Raw genomic sequence first — 24,367 nt, forward strand, 5'->3', positions numbered from 1 at the left:
GGCCGGATTGGTGTCGGTGAAGGAGGGGTTAAACCCCGTTCCAGTACGGATCTGGAGAGACATTGGAGCTTGTCAAGTCCTTAAGAAGTGTTTTAGACTTTAGTTCAGAGACCGAGACTGGGGAGGTCAGGGTGATAAAAGGCATTGGGAAAAGGACTGAAGCAGTACCTTTGCACCAGATACACCTAAAAAGCGACTTGGTCTCCGGACCGGTCACGATCGGGGTGAGGCCCAAACTACCGCTGGAAGACGTGGAGGTCTTACTCGGTAATGACCTCGCCAGTGGAAGTGTGTACTCAGCAGTAAAACTGACAAGCCAGCCTGCCAGCATTGAAGCCCCGCCCGTGGACTCACAGGTTTATCCCGTTTGCGCAGTGACTCAGCACATGTCCCAGAAGGCTGCCGAAGCGAATGTAGATTTAGCGGAGACATTTTTACCAGCCTTGTACCAGGAGGAGTTAGAAAGTGAAAAGAAGAAGCATAGTAAAACGGAAGGAAGTAAGGGAGTTGAGTTAGACTTATCATCAGCAAGGAAGGAATTTATACAGACACAGGAGCAAGACGAGGAGCTAATGGTTTTGACGGAGACAGCTCTCCCTGAAGCAGAATTAAAAAGGGAGCCAGTGGGCTATTATGTGAAGGAGGGAGTACTAAGGAGGAAATGGAGACCAAGTACTGTGCCCGCAGATGAGGAATGGGGGGTGGTGCACCAGGTGGTAGTGCCAAAAATTTATGGGGATGAGATTTTTAACCTGGCCCACAAGATACCCCTCGGTGGACATTTTGGGGTGAGGAAGACAGTCGATAGCATCATGAAAGAGTTTTACTGGCCGCACAGGAGGAAGGATGCTATTGACTATTGTAGACGTGAGCTAACACAGTTACAGGCTATTGATATGCTAACAGCTTGCCACGATAAGAGAGCAGACCTAGTCGGTGTTATCACGAAAATTAATGAGGCTAGGGTGCCACCTGATAAGGGGAAAACCCATTTTGAAAAGATAAGCATGGTGCCGACCAGATGGGAGAAGTCTGTTGTTTTGGCTAGCTTTGCTGATAAGGTCTCTCTCTTAACCCCTGAACAGAGCGAGCCGCTGATAAAGCTAATTAAACGGCACGCACACGTACGTCCAGATGTCCCGAGGCGATGCAAAGGGGACATGGTGTTGTTGTCACATCAGGTCAGCCTAGTAAGCAACACCCCTAAAGGATGATTAATTCAGTGACAAAGGGGATAAAGAACACAGAAGCGTATATTGACGATTTAGTGGTCTGGAGTGACACGTGGGAGGAGCACATTGTGGAACTGTTTAAACGGCTGTCTGAAGCCAACCTGACAGTGAACCTTGCAAAAAGTGAATTCAGCCACGCGAAGTTCACTTATAAGGGATTTGTGGTAGGACAGGGGCAGCTGGCTCCGATGCAGGATAAGGTGCAGGCTATCTCGGAAGTTTCCACTCCGACAGACAAGAGAGCCCTGAGAAGGTTCTTGGGGATGGTGGGGTACTATAGCAAGTTTTGCAAAAATTTTGCGGATATTACCCTCCCTCTTACTAAGCTCTTGCCAAAGAATGCGAGGTTTGTGTGGAACGACCTTTGTCAACAAGCCTTCGAGAGTCTGAAGGCAATTCTGTGTCACCATCCTGTGCTGAATGTGCCTGACTTTTCAAAACCCTTCTCCCTAGCAACAGATGCTAGTGATGAAGCATCCGGGGTGGTGCCGTTACAGACAGATAAAGAGGAGATTGACCACCCAGTGGCTTATTTTTCTAAGAAATTTAATATCCATCAGAGAAATTATTCCACTGTGGAAAAGGAGTTACTGGCCATCATACTGGCATTACAACATCTTGAGGTTTATATTTGTCCGACACGGAAACCACTGATAATTTACACTGATCACAACCCATTAGTGTTTTTGGCCACTATGTAGGATAAAAACAAAAGGTTGCTAAGTTGGAGCCTGGTCTTACAGGAATTTGGTATTAAAATAAAACATATAAAAGGAACGGACAATGTGATTGCTGACTGTCTGTCAAGGTGTTGAAAACTTAAAGTTCTCTGTATTAGCCTTATAGCTGATGACCCTGTATATTAGTGTGTATCTAATAATGTATTCATGCTCATAATTTTTACCCCGGTAAAAATCCTTTGAAGGATAGGGGTGTGATGACAAACCAAGTTATCAGACGATTGATGCTGATGAGAGAGATAAGGGAGACGAATGGAGAAACGTTCAAAATGTTAATGAGAGAGGAGAGAGATTAACGAAAAGAGACACAATTCAGAGTATTGACAGACCGGTTGCTTTGAACCTGAACTGTTTGAAGTTTGATGGACAGGTGATACCCCAGCAGGGGGATAAAAAGAACAGGTTCACTAAGGCATGACGACACACCACAAAATCACGAGATAACGAGACCCTGGAAGAGCGGTGTGCCCCCACAAGTTGGTAGGAGTTGGAGGTCTGGTTCGCGGGAAGCGACTATAGACGCACAGGGTGAAAAGGGTACGATCAGTGGGAACCTGGTGTGTGTGTCCGCCCTTGCCTGGGTGCCGAGTTCACCGTGGAAGAACGGTCGTATCTGGAACGGAGGGGTCACAGTCGGTGACCACAGAAGACATAAAAGGGTCCGCCCGAAACCACCTGTGAACATCAAAGGTCTGCCTGAATCCAATTTGCATTTCTCTCTCTCTCTCTCCAACAGCACAACAGCGATTACTGCGAACTGTACTAAGCTGAACTGAACTCTGCGTCACTTAAGACTGATCATTTTACCCCTAGACTGCGATAGAGCTTGGTTGATTCCTATTACCCTAGTTCTATGTACACGTGTGTATTATCATTGCTAACCTGTTGCATTTATATCCTTACGATTAGAGTACTGTATTACTTATTTCTTTAATAAAACTTTATTAGTTTCTGTTAAGCCAGTCTCCAACTAGTGGTCCATTTCTGCTGGTTTGGCAACCCAGTTACGGGGTACGTAACAGTATGTTCAACTCCCAGACAGCTGGCAAAGCAAAAATTATGCGTTTGAATTTCTGGAGATTATCAACTATATTGTTCAGAAAGAAATGTTTGAAGAAATAGCATCAGCAGATTTTCATACGTTAGCAGTTGATAAAACCACAATCATATCTGTCAACAAATGTCTCATTCTGTACTTCGAGTTCAGACCGAAAGATTGTACTGTTTATAAAACGTTTTTTGGCGGAATAGTTCTGCTGCAGGCGTGTGATGTTTCTTCTATTGTTTTAGCGATCAGGCAGCTTTATGAAGAGAAGAAACTTGACCTCCATAAAATGGTGATGTTTACGTCTGATGGTGCGTCAGTACTGTTGGGCAGAGTTAATGGTGTTGCAACAAGACTTAAACAGGACATTCCACACTTAGTGCAGCAACACTGTGTAGCACATCGTGAAGATCTGCGGATTTGTGATGCATGGAAAGAAGTCAAATTAATCAGAGACATTAAAAATTTTGATGAATACAATCTATATAATGTTTTCTCGATCTGCAGTTAAAAGATGCAAATTTAAAGAAATTGCGGAGGCCTCTGAAAATAAAGCTGTTGCTTTCAGACCACTTAATGAAGTCAGATGGTTATCTAGACACTTTGCATTGCAGGCAATAATAAAAAATTATGAGGCACTGATCACATACTTTGAAGAAGATCAGTCAAATGACCCTGTAGCTAAATACTGTCACAAGAAATTGATAAACATCTCATACAAAGTAGCTTTACAGGTTTGAAGTGATGTCTTTGATGAACTGGCTGTACTGTGCAAGATTCTGCAAAAGAGTGGCCTGACACTAATTGATTCACTTCATTTTGCGCGAGGCAAAATTAACAAGATAAGAAAGGAGAATCTGTGAGACAATGTTTCAAGGAGTTACAAAGTTAAAGTTTTGTTAAGTCAACAACCTGAAGAAAACATCACAGTAGATACAAGTTCGCTGTTGACTTTTATAAATAGTCTTTGTGTTCATTTAGAAGAAAGGTTTCCTGAAGATAAGGTGCAAGAATGGTCAACTTTTGATTTCTCCGCAATTGCAGATTGTGACTTCACATTTGGCGATGAACAAATTAATGCCTTATGTCTAAAATATCATGATTTTCTAGCTGAAAATACTGTGGTTGTTAGACAGTTTAATGATTTCAAGTTTTCCATGCAAGAAAAAATTAAATCCAAACTGATTTCAAACTTTGCTCAAATGGTGGCATTTGTACTTCAAAATGAACAGTTTTGCGACCTTGCACAGTTGATGGACATTAGGAGGACCTTTCTTGTGTTTAGTGCGGACTGAGCGAGGCTTTAGCCAAATGAATCAACTCAAAAACAAGCCGAGAAACCGTTTAGGTGAATGTCATTTGGATATGTTAATGAGAATCAAAAGCTATCAATTGGATGGAAGTTCTATTAGTCTAGATAGAGTTGACAAAGAATGGGTAAATGCCAAAGACAGGAGAGAGAAAAAATAACTGAGTGACTTAAATATGTATGTTATTTTGTTGTTATTCTGTGCAGTTTTATGTCAAATATTTTGTAAACCTACATAAACTGTGCCATGTGTGCATTCGTTTGTCACAGGAAAAAAATTGCACAGCATAAGATTTTTGCGCACACTGACTAGAGGGAACGTTGGTTGGGAGCATCCATGGTGCAGTTTTTTCCTGATATATACAAAAGGAGGCAAGAATGAAGTCTGGAACATGACATTAGAAAGGTGGGAGTGGAGGACAAAAATACAGAAGTCAGTATTTTGTGCAAGTTTTCATGGTGGAAAACACCAGCAGCGTGCCAGAAATTTGAGAGTCAGGATTACACACGAGTGTAGTTGTTATTATTAAAGAGAAGGTGCTCGGTGTTACAAATAAAGAGAAACCTGGCAATTGGAGCAGATTGTTTACTGTGTACAGTGACACAGATCGTTTACCTTGTACAGTGACACAGAACATTTACCGTGTACACAGATCGTTTAACATGTGCAGTGACACAGATCGTTTGTGAATGCCACTTGTGTGTTACCCTTGTCTGGGTGTGGTAGTTCACTGAAGAAAGGCACCCCTGTGGCAAATCACTGTTGGCGTTATTTCGTATGTCGTGGAACTGGATAAGTGGCTATCGTGTTGTGTGTTTGGGGTAACCTTGTGGAATCTACTGGTGTGTCGACCCTTGCCTGGGTGGTGGCTCCCTTGAAGAGAGTCCCCTTTGTGATAAACTACTGTTGGTGATAATCCATATGTGGATTCTGTTTGAGTATCCTGTGGCCACCACTTTGGGATGATCTGTAGCTGAATTCGGGTGTGGTACCACTTGCGTTGAAAGGATATTCGTTGAAGATCACTGTCAGTGATACTTTTTGTGTGGAGTGGAACAACTTGGGAGATAAAACCTACTACTATTGTTAACTTGTATTGCTGTCATGGAATCTGTGGAATATCGACTTAATTGCCCTCTCTCGACATTTACCCTGGATTACAAATATCTCTCTCTCATCACCTATTCTGTGGATGAACTGAACTTTTATACTTTACCATCTCAAGACTCTAAGCCTTGTTTCCCCCGAGCTCAATAGTTTGGGAGTTATATTTACACACATATATACACGTAACACTGTTCACCTGTTTGATTTATCTGATTTTATGCTACTGTATTGCGTAGTTACTAATAAACCAGCTTTAATAAACAGCAATACCAGACTCCCAGGTGTTTTCCATTTCTGCTGGTTCTTTAACCCATTACGGGCTACGTGACAAGTCACACAGATCGTTTACTGTGTACAGTGACACAGAACACTTACCGTATACAGTGACGCAGAATGTTTACCGTGTACAGTGACACAAAGCGTTTGCCGTGTACAGTGACACAGAAAGCGTTTACTGTGTACAGTGGAGCAGAGCGTTTACCGTGTACAGTGACACAAAGCGTTTGCCGTGTACAGTGACACAGAAAGCGTTTACTGTGTACAGTAGAGCAGAGCGTTTACCGTGTACAGTGACGCAGATCGTTTACCGTTTACAGTGACGCAGAAAGCATTTACCATGTACAGTGATGCAGAGCGTGTACCATATACAGTGACGCAGATTGTTTACCATGTACAGTGACACAGAGCGTTTACTGTGTACAGTGATGCAGATCATTTACCGTGTACAGTGACGCAGAGCGTGTACCGTGTACAGTGACGCAGATCGTTTACTGTGTACAGTGATGCAGAAAACATTTACAGTGTACAGTGACACAGATTGTTTGCCATGTACAGTGTGCCAAATAGGTTTGTTTGACTCATAGTCATGCAGGAAGCAATGAACAGAGTCACATTCACAGGATTGATGTTAATTGATAGATGGATAATCCCGCAAATCGACTAATATTGTGATGTCACCTGGTGGATAAGACAGCTCTCACCTGTAAGGTTTTGGTTGAAACCAGCTTGATATTATTCCAGTGTTTATCTGGTCCACACTGATGGGTGCATTCCTGAAACCCCAGACTGGAGTGTTTGTCTGGATCCAGTGCTTTAAACTGGGGATTCTACTTCGCTAGGTTGCAGTGCTAACCCACCTTGTTCACCAGCACGTTCTGGAACAAGGGGTTCACTCGGCCATCTCCTGAATTGGTCTAGATGTCTGCAACATACACAACTATCCTCAAGTGCTGAATTAACTTATCAGCCCTCTTTCAGCACAACTTCCCATTTCACCCACCTTCAGCTCTCAGGATTTGGACAAACACTAACTGGATCTCCCAACTCAAAGTTCCGATGTTCCATATTTGAATTGTACCGCACTTTCATTGTCTTTTGTCTGTCTCTTACTCGATCCTCCAGACGGGACGCAATAAATCTGATTGGGAACGTAACCTGCGGCCATCTGAAGCTCAGACCGAGAGAAACCTGTGGCAGTTTGTGGGGTTATTGGGTACCAGAACAAAAGCCGGTTGAGCCTGGTGTGAATGTCCCCATTCTACATTTGGATCCCCTGCTTGACAGTGTGAACAACTCTTCCAGCCATGCTGTTTGATGATAGGTGACAAGATGTTGCAATCAAACTCATTGCCTTGTAAAATAGGTTGAATTCCTCACCGGTGAACACAGGGACATTATCACAGACCACAGTATCGGGGTTTCCATGCGTACAAAATAGTGTGGGTACAAGGTTCATCATCGTCTCGCTGGTCACAGTCGGTCGGTTAAAAATGCACATTGACAATTACCAATAGCATATGACCATCCAATGGACCTGCGTGGTCTACGTGTAAGTGTGTCCAGTGTTTGTTGGGCTAATGGTATGGAACATAGCTATGGGAGTGTTAAAGGTTGAGCTCTCTGGCATGAGGTTGCATGCACAAACAATGTGCTCAATGTTGGGCCACCAAATGCAATTCCAGTCTAGTGCCTTCATACATAATATTCCGGGATGTACGCAATGTAACTCTCCTAAGGTGGGAACCATAATTGTGTAGGAATTACATTTCATGTTCCCCACAGTAGACAACCATCGTAGATGCGAAGTTCATTTTAATGTAGCACAGTTTTGGGCACACAAACTGGCCATCCATCTTCTACATACCCATTTATTTGTTCCAATGGTACATTTTGCTCAATTTCTTCTTTTAGACCATAAGGCCATAAGATATAGGAGCAGAAGTAGGCCATTCAGCCCATCGAGTCTGCTCTGCCATTCAATCATGGGTTGATTCACTTCTTTCAGTCATCCCCACTCCCCTATCTTCTCCCCATACCCTTTGATGCCCTGGCTAATCAAGAACCTATCTAACTCTGCCTTAAATGCACCCAATGACTTGGTCTCCACAGCTGCTCGTGCAACAAATTTCACAGATTTACCACCCTCTGACTAAAGTAATTTCTCCGCATTTTTATTCTAAATGGACATCGTTCAATTCTGGAGTCGTGCCCCCTCGTCCCAGACTCCCCTACCATAGGAAATAACTTTGCCATATCTAATAAGTTCAGGCCTTTAAACATTCGGGATGTTTCTATGAGATCCCTCCTCATTCTCCTGAGCTCTGGGGAATACAGCCCACGAGCTGCCAGACATTCGTCATACGGTAACCCTTTCATTCGTGGAATCATTCTCGTGAATCTTCTCTGAACTCACACCAATGTCAGTATATTCTTTCTAAAATAAGAAGCCCTAAGCTGCACACAATACTCCGTGTGGTCTCACGAGTGCCTTATAGAGCCTCAATATCACAGCCCTGCTCTTATATTCTATACCTCCTGAAATGGATACCAATATTGTATTCGCCTTCTTCACAACCGACTCAACCTGGAGGTGAACCTTTAGGATATCCTGCACAAGGACTCCCAAGTCCCTTTGCATCTCTGCATTTTGAATTCTCTCCCCATCTAAATAATAGTCTGCCCGTTTATTTCTTCCACCAAAATGCATGACCATACTCTTTGCAACATGGTATTTCATTTGCCACTTCTTTGCCCATTCCCCTAAACTGTCTAAGTCTCTCTACAGGCTCTCTGTTTCCTCAACACTACCTGCTCCTCCATCTATCCTTGGATCATTTCCAAATTTAGCCATAAATCCATTAATCCAATAGTCCAAGTCATTGACATACATCGTAAAAAGCAGTGGTCCCAACACCAACCCCTGTGGATCTCCACTGGTAACCGGCAGCCAGCCAGAATAGGATCCCTTTATTCCCACTCTTGGTTTTCTGCCGATCAGCCAATGCTCCACCCATGCTAGTAACTTCTCTGTAATTCCATGGGATCTTATCTTGCTATGCAGCCTTGTCAAAGGCCTTCTGAAAATCCAAGTACACCACATCTACTGCATCTTCATTTTCTCCACTTCTTGTAATTTCCTCAAAAAATTGCAGCAGGTTAGTCAGGCAGGATTTTCCTTTGAGGAAACCATGTTGGCTTTGGCCTATCTTGTCATGTGCCTCCAGGTACTCCATAATCTTATCCCTAACAATTGATTCCAACAACTTCCCAACCACTGATGTCAGGTTTTCAGGCCTATAGTTTCCTTTCTGCTGCAATTTTCTAGTCAACTGGTGCAATGCCAGAATCCATTGATTCTTGAAGGATCATTGTTAATGCCTCCGCAATCTCTCCGGCTACTTTCTTCAGAACCCGAGGGTGCATTCCATCAGGTCTAGGAGATTTATCCACCCTCAGACCATTAAACTTCCTGAGCAACTTCTCAGTCATAATTTTCACTGCACAAACTTCACTTCCCTGATACTCTTGCATGTCCGGTATACTGCAGATGTCTTCCACTGTGAAGATTGATGCAAGATATGCATTCAGTTCCTCTGCCATTTCTGCATCTCTCATTACAATATCTCCAGTGTCATTTTGCATCGGTCCTATATCTAACCTCAATTTTCTTTTGCCCTCTATATACTTTAAAAAGTTTTTAGTATCTTCTTTGATATTAGTCGCCAGCTTCCTTTCATAATTCATTTTTTCCTTCCTAGTGACCTTCTTAGTTTCCTTCTGCGAGTTTTTAAATCTTCCCAATCTTCTATCTTCCCGCTAGCTTTGGCTTCCTATGTGCCCTCTCTTTTGCTTTTACTTTGGCTCTGACTTCACTTGTCAACCATGGTAGTGTCCTTCTTCCCTTCGGAAATTTCTTATTTGGAATATATCTGTCTTACACTTCCCTCATTTTTCGCAGAAACTCTAGCCATTGCTGCTCTGCTGTCATTCCTGCTAGTGTCTCTTTTCAGTCAACTTTGGCCAGTTCCCCTCAACTGCCATTGCAATTTCCTTTATTCCACTGAAATACCAACACATCAGAATTTAGCTTCTCCTTCTCTAATTTCAAAGTGAACTCGGTCATATTGTGATTACTGCCTGAGATGTGGAGAATGAAGATGCATTGACCTAATCCATCAGTCGTACTAGTTCACCCGGTGGTACTCACTGTCGAGGATATTCTCATATCAAAAGATGGCTTAAGCCATGTGCGGTGTAATTGTTTCTGTCAGGAACATAAGATATTGTGTACTGATGAGTAGACAGTTATACAGCCCACCGTTGCATCCTTGGTGATGCCATTGGTGACACAACCTTGCTCTCACCTAGCAATGCCACCAATGGTTTGTGATTTGTATGAGCCTCGAAACATTGGCTGTACAGGTAATGGTGAAAACACACGACCCCAAAAACAACAGCTTGCTTGCTTAGCTTCGTCTGGGTGGGTTGAGGGTGCGTGATGCAAAAGCAACAGGCTTTTCATCACCATCTGTATTCCTCTGGGTTAGCACTGCACCAACACCATACGGGGAGGTACCAGCGTACAAACTATTGGCATCCCTGGTCTGACATGCATTCATGTTTGGGATTGAGTGAGCATTTGTTTCTCTCTCTGAAAAGCAGATTCCTCTGCTCGTTCCCAATGCCACATCGTACCTTTCTACAATAGAGCGTTAAGTGGAGCCAGAAACATGGCTGTGTGAGATGTAACATGACAGACCAAAAAACAGTCACACGGTGGATAGAACACCCGGGAAACTGAAAGGTCTGAAGGTAGATAAGTCACCTGGACCAGATGGACTACACCTGAGGGCTCAAAAAAGGTTATTGAAGGGATTGTGAAGGCATTAGTAAAGATCTTTCAAAAATCACTAGATTCTGGAATGGTTCCAGAGAACTGGAAAATTCCAAATGTCACTCTACTCTTTAAGAAGGGCGGGAGGCAAAAGAAAGGAAAGTATACGTATGTTATCCTGACTTCAGTGGTTACAAAGATTTTAGAGTCTATTATTAAAAAAGAGGTTTCAGTGTACTTGGACGCACATGATGAGAATGATCAAATGGAGGAGCAGACTAGGTGGGCTGAATGGCCTGGTTTTACTCAAATAAGCAGCATCCACTGCCATTCCTTTGTCCATCCTGTCTGTTATTTCCTCAAAGAATTTGAACAAACTGATCAAGCAGGATTTTCGTGATAAGATTTGGATCATCTGGAGATGAGGAAGGATAGTGTCTTTCTCTTTAACACTGTGACTATCATTAAATCATCCATGCACCGGCACTTATTTATCATCTTTTCCCCACAGGAAGGGTCACTTCTCAAATTATCATTTTATTTCCCCTTTATTAGTCCTTTCATTTTATTCAGCTTTCACACTTTACAATCAGTTTGTCTGGGTGAAGCTGCAAACCCAAAGAGCAGCCACTTTGTGTCGTACCAGTTTCATACCTGTTTTGTATAGGTCTGTGGGAACCTGTTTGCTGCTATATTTGTGGTGGTGATTGTTGTGATTAATGAACTGGTGCTAGTTCAGTGAAGATTCATCATGCTGCACCTCTAGCCTCCTGTGTGCTACGTACTGTTCTGCACAGACATCATTATAAAACGACCCACATCATGTGCTAGTTGCATTTTACACAAGGTAGAGATGATTACTAGCCTCACGTTATGTGATATCAAGGTTTTGTCTGTTTTTACAAGATAAAAACATAGAAACATAGAAAACCTACAGCACAATACAGGCCCTTTGATCCACAAAGCTGTGCTGAGCATGTCCTTACTTTAGAAATTACCTAGGGTTACCCATAGCCCTCTATTTTTCTCAGCTCCATGTACCTGTCCAGGAGTCTCTTAAAAGACTCTATCATATCCGCCTCCACCACCGTCGCCAGCAGCCCATTCCACACACTCACCACTCTCTGTGTAAAAAACTTACCCCTGACATCCCCTCTGTACCTACTTCCAAGCACCTTAAAACTGTGCCCTCTCATGCTAGCCATGGGAAAAAGCCTCTGATTATCTACACGATCAATGCCTCTCATCATCTTATACACCTCTATCAGGTCACCTCTCATCCTCCGTTGCTCCAAGGAGAAAAGGCCAAGTTCACTCAACCTATTCTCATAAGGCATAATCCCCAATCCAGGTAACGACCTTGTAAATCTCCTCTGCAGATAAATTGGTAAGTTGATGTATTATTGTCACATGTACTCCAATGCAATGAAAAGCTTTCTTTTTCATGCCGACCATACAGATAATTCTAATACAAAAGTAGTTTGAGGCAGTAAAATAAAAGCAATATCAGAATGCAGAATGAAGTTTTACAGGTATGGAGAAAGTGCAGTGTCGGCAAACAATACGATACAAGACCATAACAAGATAGGTGATGAGTCCCTCTCATCATTCAATAGTTCTGTGATAGCAGGATGTATGCAGCAGTAAGTTAAAAGTGTCATGATGGAGGTATTTGCCCTTTGAATCTGTTCCTCCATTCAATGTACATAAACTCCATTTCCCTACCCAATCCTCATTCCCATTTGCCCCTGGAGTGACAAGGAATTAATGTGAGTTGATGTACTGATATGAATACATTGTTTCATTGTGATTGAGCTCTTTGTGAGGTTCCATATTGCCCCCATCTCATGACACAACCTTTCCCATCTCCGCAGCAATGCTCGACTCCCTCAACCTCAAATTCCTCACATGCTTCAGTCACATCCTTGTGAATTGTTAACTCTCCCTGTAGATGTGGCCGGCTGAGACACTATCTCACCTGCATTCAACAGTGTTGGTTGAAATGGCACTTGGGTCACATGATCATCAGACAACTGCGCATTGAGTGCACCTACTTGGATTGAGTAAATAGTTCCTTTCATTTTGTGAGTTTTGATTTAACTTGTTTGTGTTTGATTGTATTGAACACAATCATGTATACGTAATGTTTTGTGACTACAGTTTGTTCAGCTGGCTGAATCGCTCCTTGTTTCTCCAGGCTCCTGAGGACCCAGTCTTTGGAATGGTACTACAATAATGTCAAGTGCAGGTTCAAGCACTTCGGCAGCGCCAAGGTGATTCACACATTGTACAAGCGACGCCTTGCAGGCAGAGGGAGCCAGTCCGCTACACTAGGTATTTATAAAAATTTTACTCACTCCCTGTAATATAAAAATTTCAGTGCTCAAAATGCTCAACAGACTGGACATCACCAATGGGGTTGGAAACAGAATCAATGTTGTAAGTTTCCAACATCTGCATATTTTTGCTTCTTTGATTAGGCGCTGCCTATGAGGCAGATTGTTATCCCTTCTCTCTTCCATGGATATCCACATCCAATCATAGGGAAACGTGACTAGCTTAGGTAGGCAACTTGGTCAACAAGACGAGTTGGGCCAAAGAGCTTGTTCATGTGTTGTGTAATAAGTTTAAGTTTATTGTCATTGGCAAAGATACACAGGATAGAAATGCTACAAAAGTCTTCTCTTTTCAGCGAAGTATATTACAAACATAAGTTAATATAAACTTAAATTATAGATTTACACACCAACACGGAAAAAATAAGTGCAATTACATTACTAATAGTTGAGAGAAAGAAACACAGAAATCTAATCTGAGTTAGTTTGGAGGTTTGTTCAAGAACCTGATGGCAGTGAGGATGGAGCTCTTGTTGAACCTTGAGGTGTGGTGTTCAGGACCCAGTACGTTCTGCTTGATGGCGGCACTAGAAAAAAGGCTTGGCCTAGATGGTGAGAGTCCTCAATGCTGGATGTTGTCTTCCTGAGATATTGCCTTTGGTAGATGTCCTTGATGATGGAACTGGCCAAGTCCACCGTTCTCTGTAGCATTCCTTTGGGGTCTTCTGTGATGCAACCAGTCAGAAAGCTTTCCAGTCTATATCTTTAGAAGTTTATCTGAGTCTTTGTTGACATGCCGAATATCCCAAAACTTTTAAAAGGAGTGGAGATGCTTCTGCAACTTGTTTGTCATTACATCCTGGGCCCAGGATTGATCTTCCGAAATGTTGACGACCAAGCACTCAAAACTGCTCATCCTTTCCATTGCAGACCCTCCATTGAGGTTTGGTGCATGTCTAATACTTTTCACACCTGCACGTTCAGCATTGCTGGACCTATTATGCACAGTGGCCTCAGTGGAACTGCACTCAGCATGGGATGGAAAGTGCTATGAAAATTTACCGCTCTAATAGTTCTGTCATCTCACCTCAGGGAGGCACAGCACACTACTGTCTTCTATTGGCTCACTGAAGCTCCCAGTCACTCCAAAGAACACAGGTGGGATGAGGATGTTGTTTCATCTTCTAGACCTAAGTACTACAATATGTACCTGACATGTGTCCAAGCTCCTGAACAGTGATCTAAGCCTCTGCTGACCTAGCATGGACTGTCACATTCACCCAGAACTCTGAGCCTGCTGACTCACTCCAGTGGTAAATTAAGCAAATGCCTTAATTTTAAATCTATGATGCTTCACCATTTTCTCCATCCCGCTACCCCTGATATCTCCGCGCCCAGGCCTGGGCCCTGCGATGGGGAACAGGGTGTTAGAGGGCTGACTTTAAGTATTAATGACATCACAGATTAATGTGCACTTCCGAAACCAGATTCCTGCACTTCCCTATCTGTGTTGCTCTAATCCAGGCCTCTTGCTCACTCCTGAATTTAATCACTCCACCACTGACAACTGTTCAGAAATAAAACATCTCCACCTTTTTATTGAAGGCAGTCTGTAAATCCTTCCTGTTTGAGGTCACCTGCCTCGGCTGCCTAGCATCGAACTCTATTTGATTGTTACTGAAGCATTCTCTTGGGATTGTGGAGGTGAGTAATGAGATCAATGTGGAAACCACAGACCTCTGCTCATCATCCTCCACAACTCCACTTCTCCTCTTTACTCTGGCTTCCACTCCTTTCCACTCCTAGTCCTGTTAATCCTGACACAGGAGTTCATCCCAAAACTTCGACAATCCTTTCACCGCGACAGGTGCTGCCTCATGTGGCAGCAATTTGTTCACGGCTCCAGATTCCAGCATTTACATTCTCTTGAGTCAGCTTCCTCCACTCAGTGTCTGAATATTCTGTTCTGTGCAGGAGACAATGTTCCCTCACTTGATGCCTGAGTATCCTGTTCCCTCACTCAGTGCCTGAATATTCTGTTCCCTCACTCGGTGTCTGAATATTCTGTTCCCTCACTCGGTGCCTGAATATTCCGTTCCCTCACTCGGTGCCTGAATATTCTGTTCACTCACTCGGTGTCTGAATATTCTGTTTCCTCACTCAGTGCCTGAATATTCTGTTCCCTCACTCGGTGTCTGAATATTCCGTTCCCTCACTCGGTGCCTGAATATTCTGTTCCCTCACTCGGTGTCTGAATATTCCGTTCCCTCACTCGGTGTCTGAATATTCCGTTCCCTCACTCGGTGCCTGAATATTCTGTTCCCTCACTCGGTGCCTGAATATTCTGTTCTGTGCAGGAGACAATGTTCTTGATGGCAGCCAAGATAATGAAGAGCAGACCTGTGGCAGTGGGTGCAGACAGACAGATGGTGAGTTTATATAGTTAGTGATAAGTTGTAAATGGATTGAAAATCCTGATTTATCTCTTTTCATGTTGAGTTCTTCAAGTGATATTATAATGAATTTCAAGCCTTCTTCCCTCAACACGGGGTTGGCACTATGATGTGGCCCAGAGGGAGAGAGGTATTAATGGAGGAGTTGATAAAGCTCAGTCACCAGAGCCATGAACTCCTGTGGCTCAGTCTTAGAGACTGTGACTGTAGGCGCTGGATCAAGTCAATCAACAATACCCGAAGAGGGGAGGCTGAGTTGATAGCTCTGAGTAGAGGCAGTGTGGTATTGTCTGAAGTTGTTGGGAGTAATTCCTATCTTCCTGTCCAGCATTCTGCTGCCCTGCTGTTGCTCTGTCTGTCAGGTGGTGGGATCATAGAGCTGTGCAGGTGAGTTGTAGAATCCATTGAGAGCTGAAGTGAATGTAAATAGAATAAGACAATAAGACATTGGAGCAGAATGAGACCATTCAGCTGATCAGAGCTCATCCACCATTCCACCATGGCTGATTTATTACCCATCTGATCCCCAGTACCTTACCTTCTCCCTGTAAGCCTTGATACCCTTACTAATCAAGAGGCTATTAACCTCTGCGTTAAATGTGTCAATGTCTTGGACTCCACAGCCATCCCTGGCGATGAATTCCACACATTCAGTATTTCCTGGCTAAAGAAATTCCCCCTCACCTTTGTTCTAAATGGAAGTTCTTCTATTCTGAGGCTGGGCCTTCAGGTCCCGGACTCGTGCACTACAGGAGACATCTTCTCCACATTGACTCTATCTAAGCCTTTCAATATTCAATAGGTTTCAATGAGATTTGCCTTCATTTTTCTAAACTCATCAAATGCTCTTCATATGTTCACACTTTCAATCCTGAAATCATTCTTGTGAACCTCCCTCGGACCCTGTCAATGCCAGCACATCTTTTCTCAGATAAATGGTCAAAAACTGCTCCAAGTGCGGTCTGACCAGTGCCTTATAAAGCTTGATATTATACACTAGTCCTCTCAGAATGAATGCTAATATTGCATTTCCCTTCCTTACCACCAACTCAGCCTGCAAATTAACCATTAGGGAATCTGCACAAGGACTTGCCAGTCTCTTCGCACCTCCGATTTTTGAATTTTTTCCCCATTTAGAGAATTGTCTATACCTTTATTCCTTCCGTGGAAGTGCTTGACCATACACTTCCCTCCACTATATTCCATCTGCCACTTCTTTGCCCGTTCTCTCAATCTGTCTAAGTTCTCCTGCAGAAACCCTGCTTCTTCAACATTACCTGCCCCTCCACCTATCTTTGCATCATCTGCAGACTTGGCCTCAAAGCCGTCAGTTGCAGCATCCAAGCCATTGACGTATGATGTGAAAAGAAGCGGTCCCAATGGCAACCCCTGCGGAACACTACTAGCCAATCACATTAGCCCCCCTCTTTATTTTCACTCTTTGCTTCCTGCCAGTTACCCAATCTTCTATCCATGCTTGTAACTTTACTGTAATACCATGGGCTCTTAAATTCAAAAGCAGCCTCATGTGAGGCACCATGTCAAATAAGCAACATCCCCTAACTCTCCTTTGTCTATTCTGCTTGATATTCCTCAAAGAATTCCAACAGATTTCTCAAGCAAGATTTCCCCTCAAGGGAAATCCCCATAGAATTCCCTGCAAGGTTTTCCATGCAGACTTTATCATGGGCCTCTAAGTTCACTGAAACTCGATTCTTAATTACGGACTCCAACATCTTCTCAAACACAGAGATCAGGCTAATGGGCCTATAAATTTCTTTTTTTCTGCCTCCCTCCCTTCTTAAAGAGTAGAGTAACATTTACAATTTTCCACTTCTCCAAATCATTCCAGAATCAAGTGATTCTTGTAAGCTGCTTACTAATGTCTCCACTATCTCTTCAGCGATCACTTTCAGAACCCTGGAGTGTAGTCCATCTGGTGCAGGTGACTTATCCACCTTCAGACCTTTCAACTGCTTGGTAATCTGCCCCCTGTCACTCCAATTTCTGTCATACTGCTGGTATCTTCCACAATGAAGACTGACACAAAATACTTGTTCAGTTCATCAGCCATTTCTTTGTCCCCATTACTTTGTCTGCAGCATCATTTCCAGTGGTCCAATATCTACACTCACATCTCTTTTACTCTGTTATATCTGAAAAACTTTTTGTATGATCGTTTATATTATGAGCTAGCTTACTTTAATATTTTATCTTTTCTCTCCTTATGGCTCTTCTAGTTGCTTTTTTAAAATCTTCTGAATCCTCTAACTTCCCACTATTTTTTGCTACATTATATGCACTCTCATTTGTTTTTATGCTGTCATTGATTCCCCTTGTCGACCACAGTTGCCTAATCCTCCCTTTAGCATACTTATTCTTCTTTGGGATATATCTATACAGCGCTTTCCAAGTTGCTTCCAGAAATTCCAGCAGGAGTGTCTGGGAGATGCCACACTATCCTGGTGTCTGGAAGCAGGAGTGTCTGGGAGACAGCACACTATCCTGGTGTCTCTTTTGCAGTCGCAGAATCTCCTGTCTCCTGTCTCCCCAGCAATTGAGTCTTACATCACATCACATCTTTCCTGCGCCCTGTTCTCACCTAAGCCTGTGAACCAAAGCCTGTCCACTCTAACAATGACCCTGCCGGGTGCCTAAGCGACCTTTTTAAGCCTTGTGCTGTATCACCAACGAACGACTGCAGTCTGCTGGGAAGTTCCGAATGGTCAAGCTCTTTTTAAACCACTCACCAATGAATGACTCCTCGCAATGATTGCAGCCCACCAAAAATGAGATTTGTTTTGGAATTGAATTGGTGGGTGATGATTAGCATGGAGTTGGTGGACCAAAGTCCCTGTTTCTGTGATGCATGACTATGACCCTTACTCGCCTTTTTCCTTTCATTTAACAAGGCCGTGACGACCTTTCTTTGACCAAGCGTGAAGTAATTTCCCCTATGTTTCTTTTTGTGTCCTGATGTCATATCTCTACTGGGAATCATTTTAGGATGTCTTTCTGATATTAAAGTCCCTGTGTAAATGAAATTTGTGTGAATAATGTGAAAAGTAATTCTACTCCCTGTGTTAAAGGTCACACTCTCAATGAAACTCTAGCTGTGGCTCTTCGAGTGGCTGAGGAAGCAATTGAAGAGGCAATCACCAAGGCAGACTCCTACAGTGATAGTTTGGTGAGTTCTCATGGCAGATCCAATGAGGATTGAGCTCAAATTTCCCCAAGGCATTGGCTTAATTACCCTGCGCACTGACACTCTGCACCCTCTCCCACTGCAGAGCAGGGGAAGCAAAGGATATTCACCAAGATATTGTCCAGATTAAAACATAAGGAGAGAGTGTATAGACTGGTTTTGTTTTCCCTAAAGGATGCTAGGTAACCTGACTGAGGTACATGACATTACAAGGGAAACAGATAGAGTGGAAAGTAAATATCTTTTTCTATGATGGGCTGTCAAAAACCAGAGGCATGGGTTTAAGGTGAGATTGGGAGTTTAGAGGAGATCTGATGGGAATTGGAGTCTGGAAGACCCTGCTTGAAGAGGTGGTGGAGGCAGAAACTCTAAAAACATTTAAAGAACATCCGGATAAGTCTGTGTATTGCCAGTGTAAAGCAGGTTATTGGCCTAATGTGATTAAATAGAATTACTGTAGATAATTCAATTGTGCGGGGGCGGGGGAAGGAAGGGCCTGTTTCTGGGATACAGAGCTCCATGAACTCCAATTAGATTACTTGCATAATTTTATTTGTAAAATTCTATTAGTAAAGTAATTGAGGATTAACGAATAAAGATTACTATGAAAATACCATTGATTTTAAAAACTGACTGATAAATCTCTGTGGTGAATTGAAGCTACTGTCTGTGTACTGTACCTATAATTAGACAATGGGGCTATTAGTGAATGTTATTGCAAAGGGATTTAAGTAGAAGAGTAAAGGTGTCTTGTTACAGACACACAGATGCTTGGTGCAAGAGAACAATATACAATTTTGGATTTGTACTCTAAAAAATAGATTTACAGCAAAGATTGACTGGTGTTTCCTCGGGTGACAAAGGCTAGGTAGACTAGCCTATTCTCCAAAGTTTAGAAGAATGGGCGTTTGACATTGAACGTGGTATGTGAGAAATTGCCCAGGTATAGCCATAGTCATAGTCATACTTTATTGATCGTGAGGGAAACTGGTTTTCGTTACAGTTGCACATTTACAAAAAGCAGGACACACCCAATCCAGCGACTCGATCATTAAGCTGGTACAAGGTTGGCAGTGCTGTCAAGGAGCATTGTCACACCAATAACCAGTTTCACGATGCCCAATTTAGACTTGATCAGGAGCATTTGCCTCATCAGAGATAAATATAAAAGGGTTGAATTCCAGAGGCCCCTGCTCCTAGATCCATTAAAGGAGAAAGGATCTAAATGACAAGTCATTTCTTGTTCCAACTTGGTTGTGGTTATTGGAGGCAAATATCTGGTCATCACTGCAGGAATATCTGCTTGTCCCTCAGCCTGCCTCATCAGTGTCCTTCTTTCCATCTACAGGTCAGACGTGATGATGCTAAGTAAAAATTGCATAATGTTCATTCTGTTTACACCTCCTCAGCAAATAAAACAGCAGCCCGTGTCCTCATGCGGCAAGACCTGAACAACATTCAGGTGTGGGCTGATAAATGACAGGTAATATTTGTGCCTTAAAAGTACCAAGTAATGGTCACCTCCAACAAGAGAGATTCTAACTACAATCCTTACCATTCACTGGCATTCCTACATTGAATCCTCCGCCATCAATATCTCATGAGTCAGTAAAGAGCAAACACTCACCTGGACCAGCCACAAAAGCCCTGTGCCTACAAGGGCAGACCAGAGATCGGGTGGCCTGCAATGAGTGACTCACCAGCTGACACCCAAAACTTTTCCAACATCTACAAGACAAAAGGGGAGCCTAATGGAACACTTAGGAAGCTCGAAACCATCCATGACAAAGCAGGCCCTAGATTGGCCCCCAATCCACCACCCTAAGCTTACATTCCCACCCCCACCCCCTTCCAGGGGATCCACGGCAAGTTGCTAAGTCTGTCTAATATAGACTTGCGACTAGAGAGAGAGAGAGTGATGGTACAAGTCTATTTTTGTGAATAGATGCATGGCTAACGTGTTCTGTGGGGATGGGTGTTGGGTCCTGGCTCCCTTGCTGTTTCTAAAGTGCATGAATGACTAGAATATGGCTGCAGGAGGCACGATCAGTAAGTTAACAGATGTCACAAAGACTGAAAGAGCTGTTGACAATATGGAGAGTAGTTTTGAACCACAGAATGGTATTGATGAGTTGGTGAAATAGACTGAGAAAAGGTGGATGGATTTTAATTCTGATAAAAGTAAGTTGATACAATTTGAGACTACTAATGAGGCTAGAAGATACAACATGATTGGTATAGTCCTATGAAATATTGAAGGATCCGTATACATGTTCAAACATCCTTCAAAGTGGCAGCACAGGTGGATAAATCAGTTGAAAAAACTCTTGCGATATTGGCCATTAGTTGGGCATTGAATGCAAGATCAGGAATATTATGCTGCAACTTTGTAAAACATCGATCAGACCTCATTTGGGGCACAGCAGACACTTCTGGTCACCACACAGCAGGAAAAGTTTGACTGTGTTGGACAGGGAGCAAAGAAGGTTCACCAGGATGTTGCTTCGAAGTAAGGGTTCCAGTCATGAGAAGAGATTGGTGAGAATGAGTCAGTTTTTTTTTCCTGGAGTAGAAGAGATTAAAAGTTGATGTGATTGAGATACTGTATATACAAACGTTTGTATAAAAAATATGAAAGCTGTAGATAAGGCAGACTGCAAGAAACTTTTCCCCTTATCAAATGTAGATAACATAGGTAACATAGATTGCGATAAGGGGGAAGAGATTTAGAGGGCACATTTCTTAGTCAGAGAGGAATAACACACTACCAAAGAAAGTAGTGGAAACAGAGTCACTGTCAGCACTTGAGAAATGCCCAGACAAGCGTTTGAATTGCCAAGCACTGTGGACTATGGGCCAAGAACTGGAGAACGGGATTACTATAGGTGGGAGCCCACCGGTCAACATGGGCGGGATCTGCCGAATGACCCATTTCCTTGACTTATGACCCTGTGACTCTGTGACTCTGGCACACACGGCTGCCGTGTATTCTGCCTACAAAATACATTACATTTCCTCTCTCAGATTATTGTAATGGCACCTCCCAAAAATGCAGCCTCCACAGCCAAGAAAGTCAAGGGCAGAAGGTGCAGAGGACGTAACCACCTCACACATCATGCTGGCTTGAAAATATACTGTTGATCCTTCATAATCACTGGGTCTAAATCGTGGAACTCCCTCCCCAACAGTAACGCGAGGACACTTCCACTGGAAGCACTGCAGACCATCACCACCAGGACCATAGTCATCTCTGAAGCTTTCCTGTCACTATCCAGCTTCTCAACAAAACTGGCACAGATGTATTACCCTACTTCCCAAATGCTCCTTCCTGCTTCCTCCTTCTATTGGTAATTGTTGAGTCTGTTCACATGTTCACATTCATTTGTTTGATTACTGATGTCTGAGCATGTGACCGTTCTGCTAATTGTTGATTGCTCATGGCTGTTTGCACTATTGTCTGGAAAATTGTTGGTTGCTATTGTGTTGTCTGTTATGGTATTGTCCTGGGTTCTCTGCTTGGCACCAAAACACAATCAGTTCTGGTCTGTTTCACATGCTGTACTGGCAATAAAGTGATTCTGATTCTGATTCAGTTGGCCCTGTCTTGCCATGATGTGTCGATGCTGAAAATGAACTGTACCGAATTCTTGAAGGACATGGCAGTGTGAACACAGAGAAGCTGTTTCCCCTGGCTAAGGAATTCCGAATAGAGGGCTTCACAGATGTTGAGCTGAGATTAGAAATGTCTTCACTCAGTGGGTGGTAGATCTTTGGGAATCACTCCAAAAGAAGGCTGTGGAGACTCTGCTGTTGTTCTTTGCAAAACAGAAATCAAAAGATTAGGGGAATCAAGGGTCGTGGGGATTCTGCCATGACCTTGTTGAATGACAGACCAGCTATGAGGAGCCAAAGTGCCTACTCCTGTTCCTATACTTTAATGAGGATGTCAGTATAAAGCTAAGTTCATTTGTATGTCGTGTGTGAAAGAACTCATGGGCGATACATGAGTCTCTTTGCTCTGAAGCAGGTCATTCCTCCTTTGGGGTCAGCGGCAGATTAGACCAATCTTGTCCTGTCTGCAGCCCCCACTCACTCCCAGCTCGAGAAGATAATCACAGCCTTGCATGTGATTGACTCTTGTTGTGTGTGTTCTGCAGGTAATTATCCCTCTCTTTATTGTAGGAAAAACAGAGCGAGAGCCAATATTTACAAGAGCACAAAGAAGAGTTGATAGAGGAGCTCGCCACTACTATACTGCAGAAGGTCTGTGAGCTTGGTTCCACTGCAAAACCTGAATCTTATAATATCTCAGTGTGCGGGCGATACCACAAAGGACCTCAATGACAAAAGCACTATCAACTCTAAGATGTGATTCCTTCCCGGATTCAACAGTAGCAAACAGTCAAATACTGATAATACTTCTCTGGATTATTATCTTTTAAAATGATTCATAACAAATTGTTTGGTGAAGTTATTTCTGATTATTGCCCATGCTGTAGGCAGCACAAACCCCAGTCTCCCATCACCCCGGTGCTGGCTGACCAAAGCTGACTTCCACCAAAACAGTCTTTAATTTTATTTGCACAGCTTCCCTGGCCTTGCACTCTGCACCTCTACAACACAACACCTCACACTCCTTTCATTCTGCTTTCTTCAATATTCGTAGGAAAAATCACAACATAGCAATTGCACCTTCGGCTGCCTAATTGCTAAACTCTGGAATTCTTTTGCCTGAACTTAGAGCCGTAGTATGGAAACAGGCCCTTCGGCTCCACTGATTCCCATCTGATCTAGTCCCATTTGCCTACGTTTGACCCACTTCCCTCTAAACCCAGCATGTATCTGCCCAGGTGAGTTTTGCTTCGACTGATCTTTTTACATTTAACATGCTCCTTTAAACCAGCTGCCCTAAAGAGGATTTCTGATTATTTCCCCAAATATTATCATTTTTACAGCATAGAAAGGGGTCATTTTAATCTACCACATCTCTGCTTGTTCACAAAGTGACCTCACTTAATTTATCACTCAGCCTCAGCCCAAGGATAATTAACCCACCAACCCTCATGTCTTTGAGCAGTGGAAAGAAGCCAGAGCACCCAGAGGAAACCCAGGCAGTCACTTGGAGTGTGTGCTAATGTTATTCAGGTAGCAGCCAAGGTGAGGATTGTATTTGGAATATTGGGCTGTGAGGCAGAATTTCTACCAGCTATGCCAGTGTTTGGTTCTCATAGGGGTTGGAATTGAACTTTCATTAAAGTCCAAGGGTCGTTCTTCTTTAAGGAAATAATGTAAGCATCTACTGTTGTTCGTTAGACCTTATCCTTCCCCTCCTTCCATTTGAACATGTTTTTTTCAGAAAGGGGAAATGGTCAATTTCCTCTCAGGCATCAGTGACGGGTTTGCAACTGTGCGGAAGCTGCTGTGGTGGCTGATATATGCAGCAAAGACAGAGCAAAGGAATGGTTCCTTTTAGTTTCCTCACTGATTGACTTCAACAATTCCAATCCAGACCAATTCAAGGAAAATATGTTTTTGAGTGATTTTCTTTTCAATTCACTTCCAGATGTTGCTGGAAGGTCAACAATGACCGATCGCCCTTAACTGACAGGAAGGTGACTGTAAGCCACCTTCTCCCACTGCTGCGGCCATTTTGGTGAAGCTGCCCTCGCGGTGCTTTTGGGGAGGTGTTCCAGGATTTAGAGCCAGTGACAATGAAGGATGCAAAGGGAGAATGTTGAATAGACACAAGCCTGTGGCCTCAGGGCTCTGCGCAAATACAACCTGAGATGTTGTGTATATTATCTTTTCCTGACTTTACACTAATAC

At 43.1% G+C, this 24,367-nt stretch overlaps 1 protein-coding gene across 1 annotated transcript in view; it reads left to right on the plus strand.

Annotated features, from left to right (window-relative positions):
* LOC140212370 (rab effector MyRIP-like) overlaps window positions 1–24,367 on the plus strand; it is a 349,832-nt gene that overhangs the window by 222,878 nt on the left and 102,587 nt on the right. Inside the window, exons 3-6 of the mRNA XM_072283082.1 lie at window positions 12,745–12,881; window positions 15,241–15,312; window positions 18,426–18,523; window positions 22,724–22,804. Of these exons, the coding sequence (XP_072139183.1) occupies window positions 12,745–12,881; window positions 15,241–15,312; window positions 18,426–18,523; window positions 22,724–22,804 (388 nt within the window). The remainder of the gene's footprint in view (window positions 1–12,744; window positions 12,882–15,240; window positions 15,313–18,425; window positions 18,524–22,723; window positions 22,805–24,367) is intronic.

This window comes from Mobula birostris, chromosome 19 (assembly GCF_030028105.1).
Source record: "Mobula birostris isolate sMobBir1 chromosome 19, sMobBir1.hap1, whole genome shotgun sequence".
NCBI lineage: Eukaryota > Metazoa > Chordata > Chondrichthyes > Myliobatiformes > Myliobatidae > Mobula > Mobula birostris.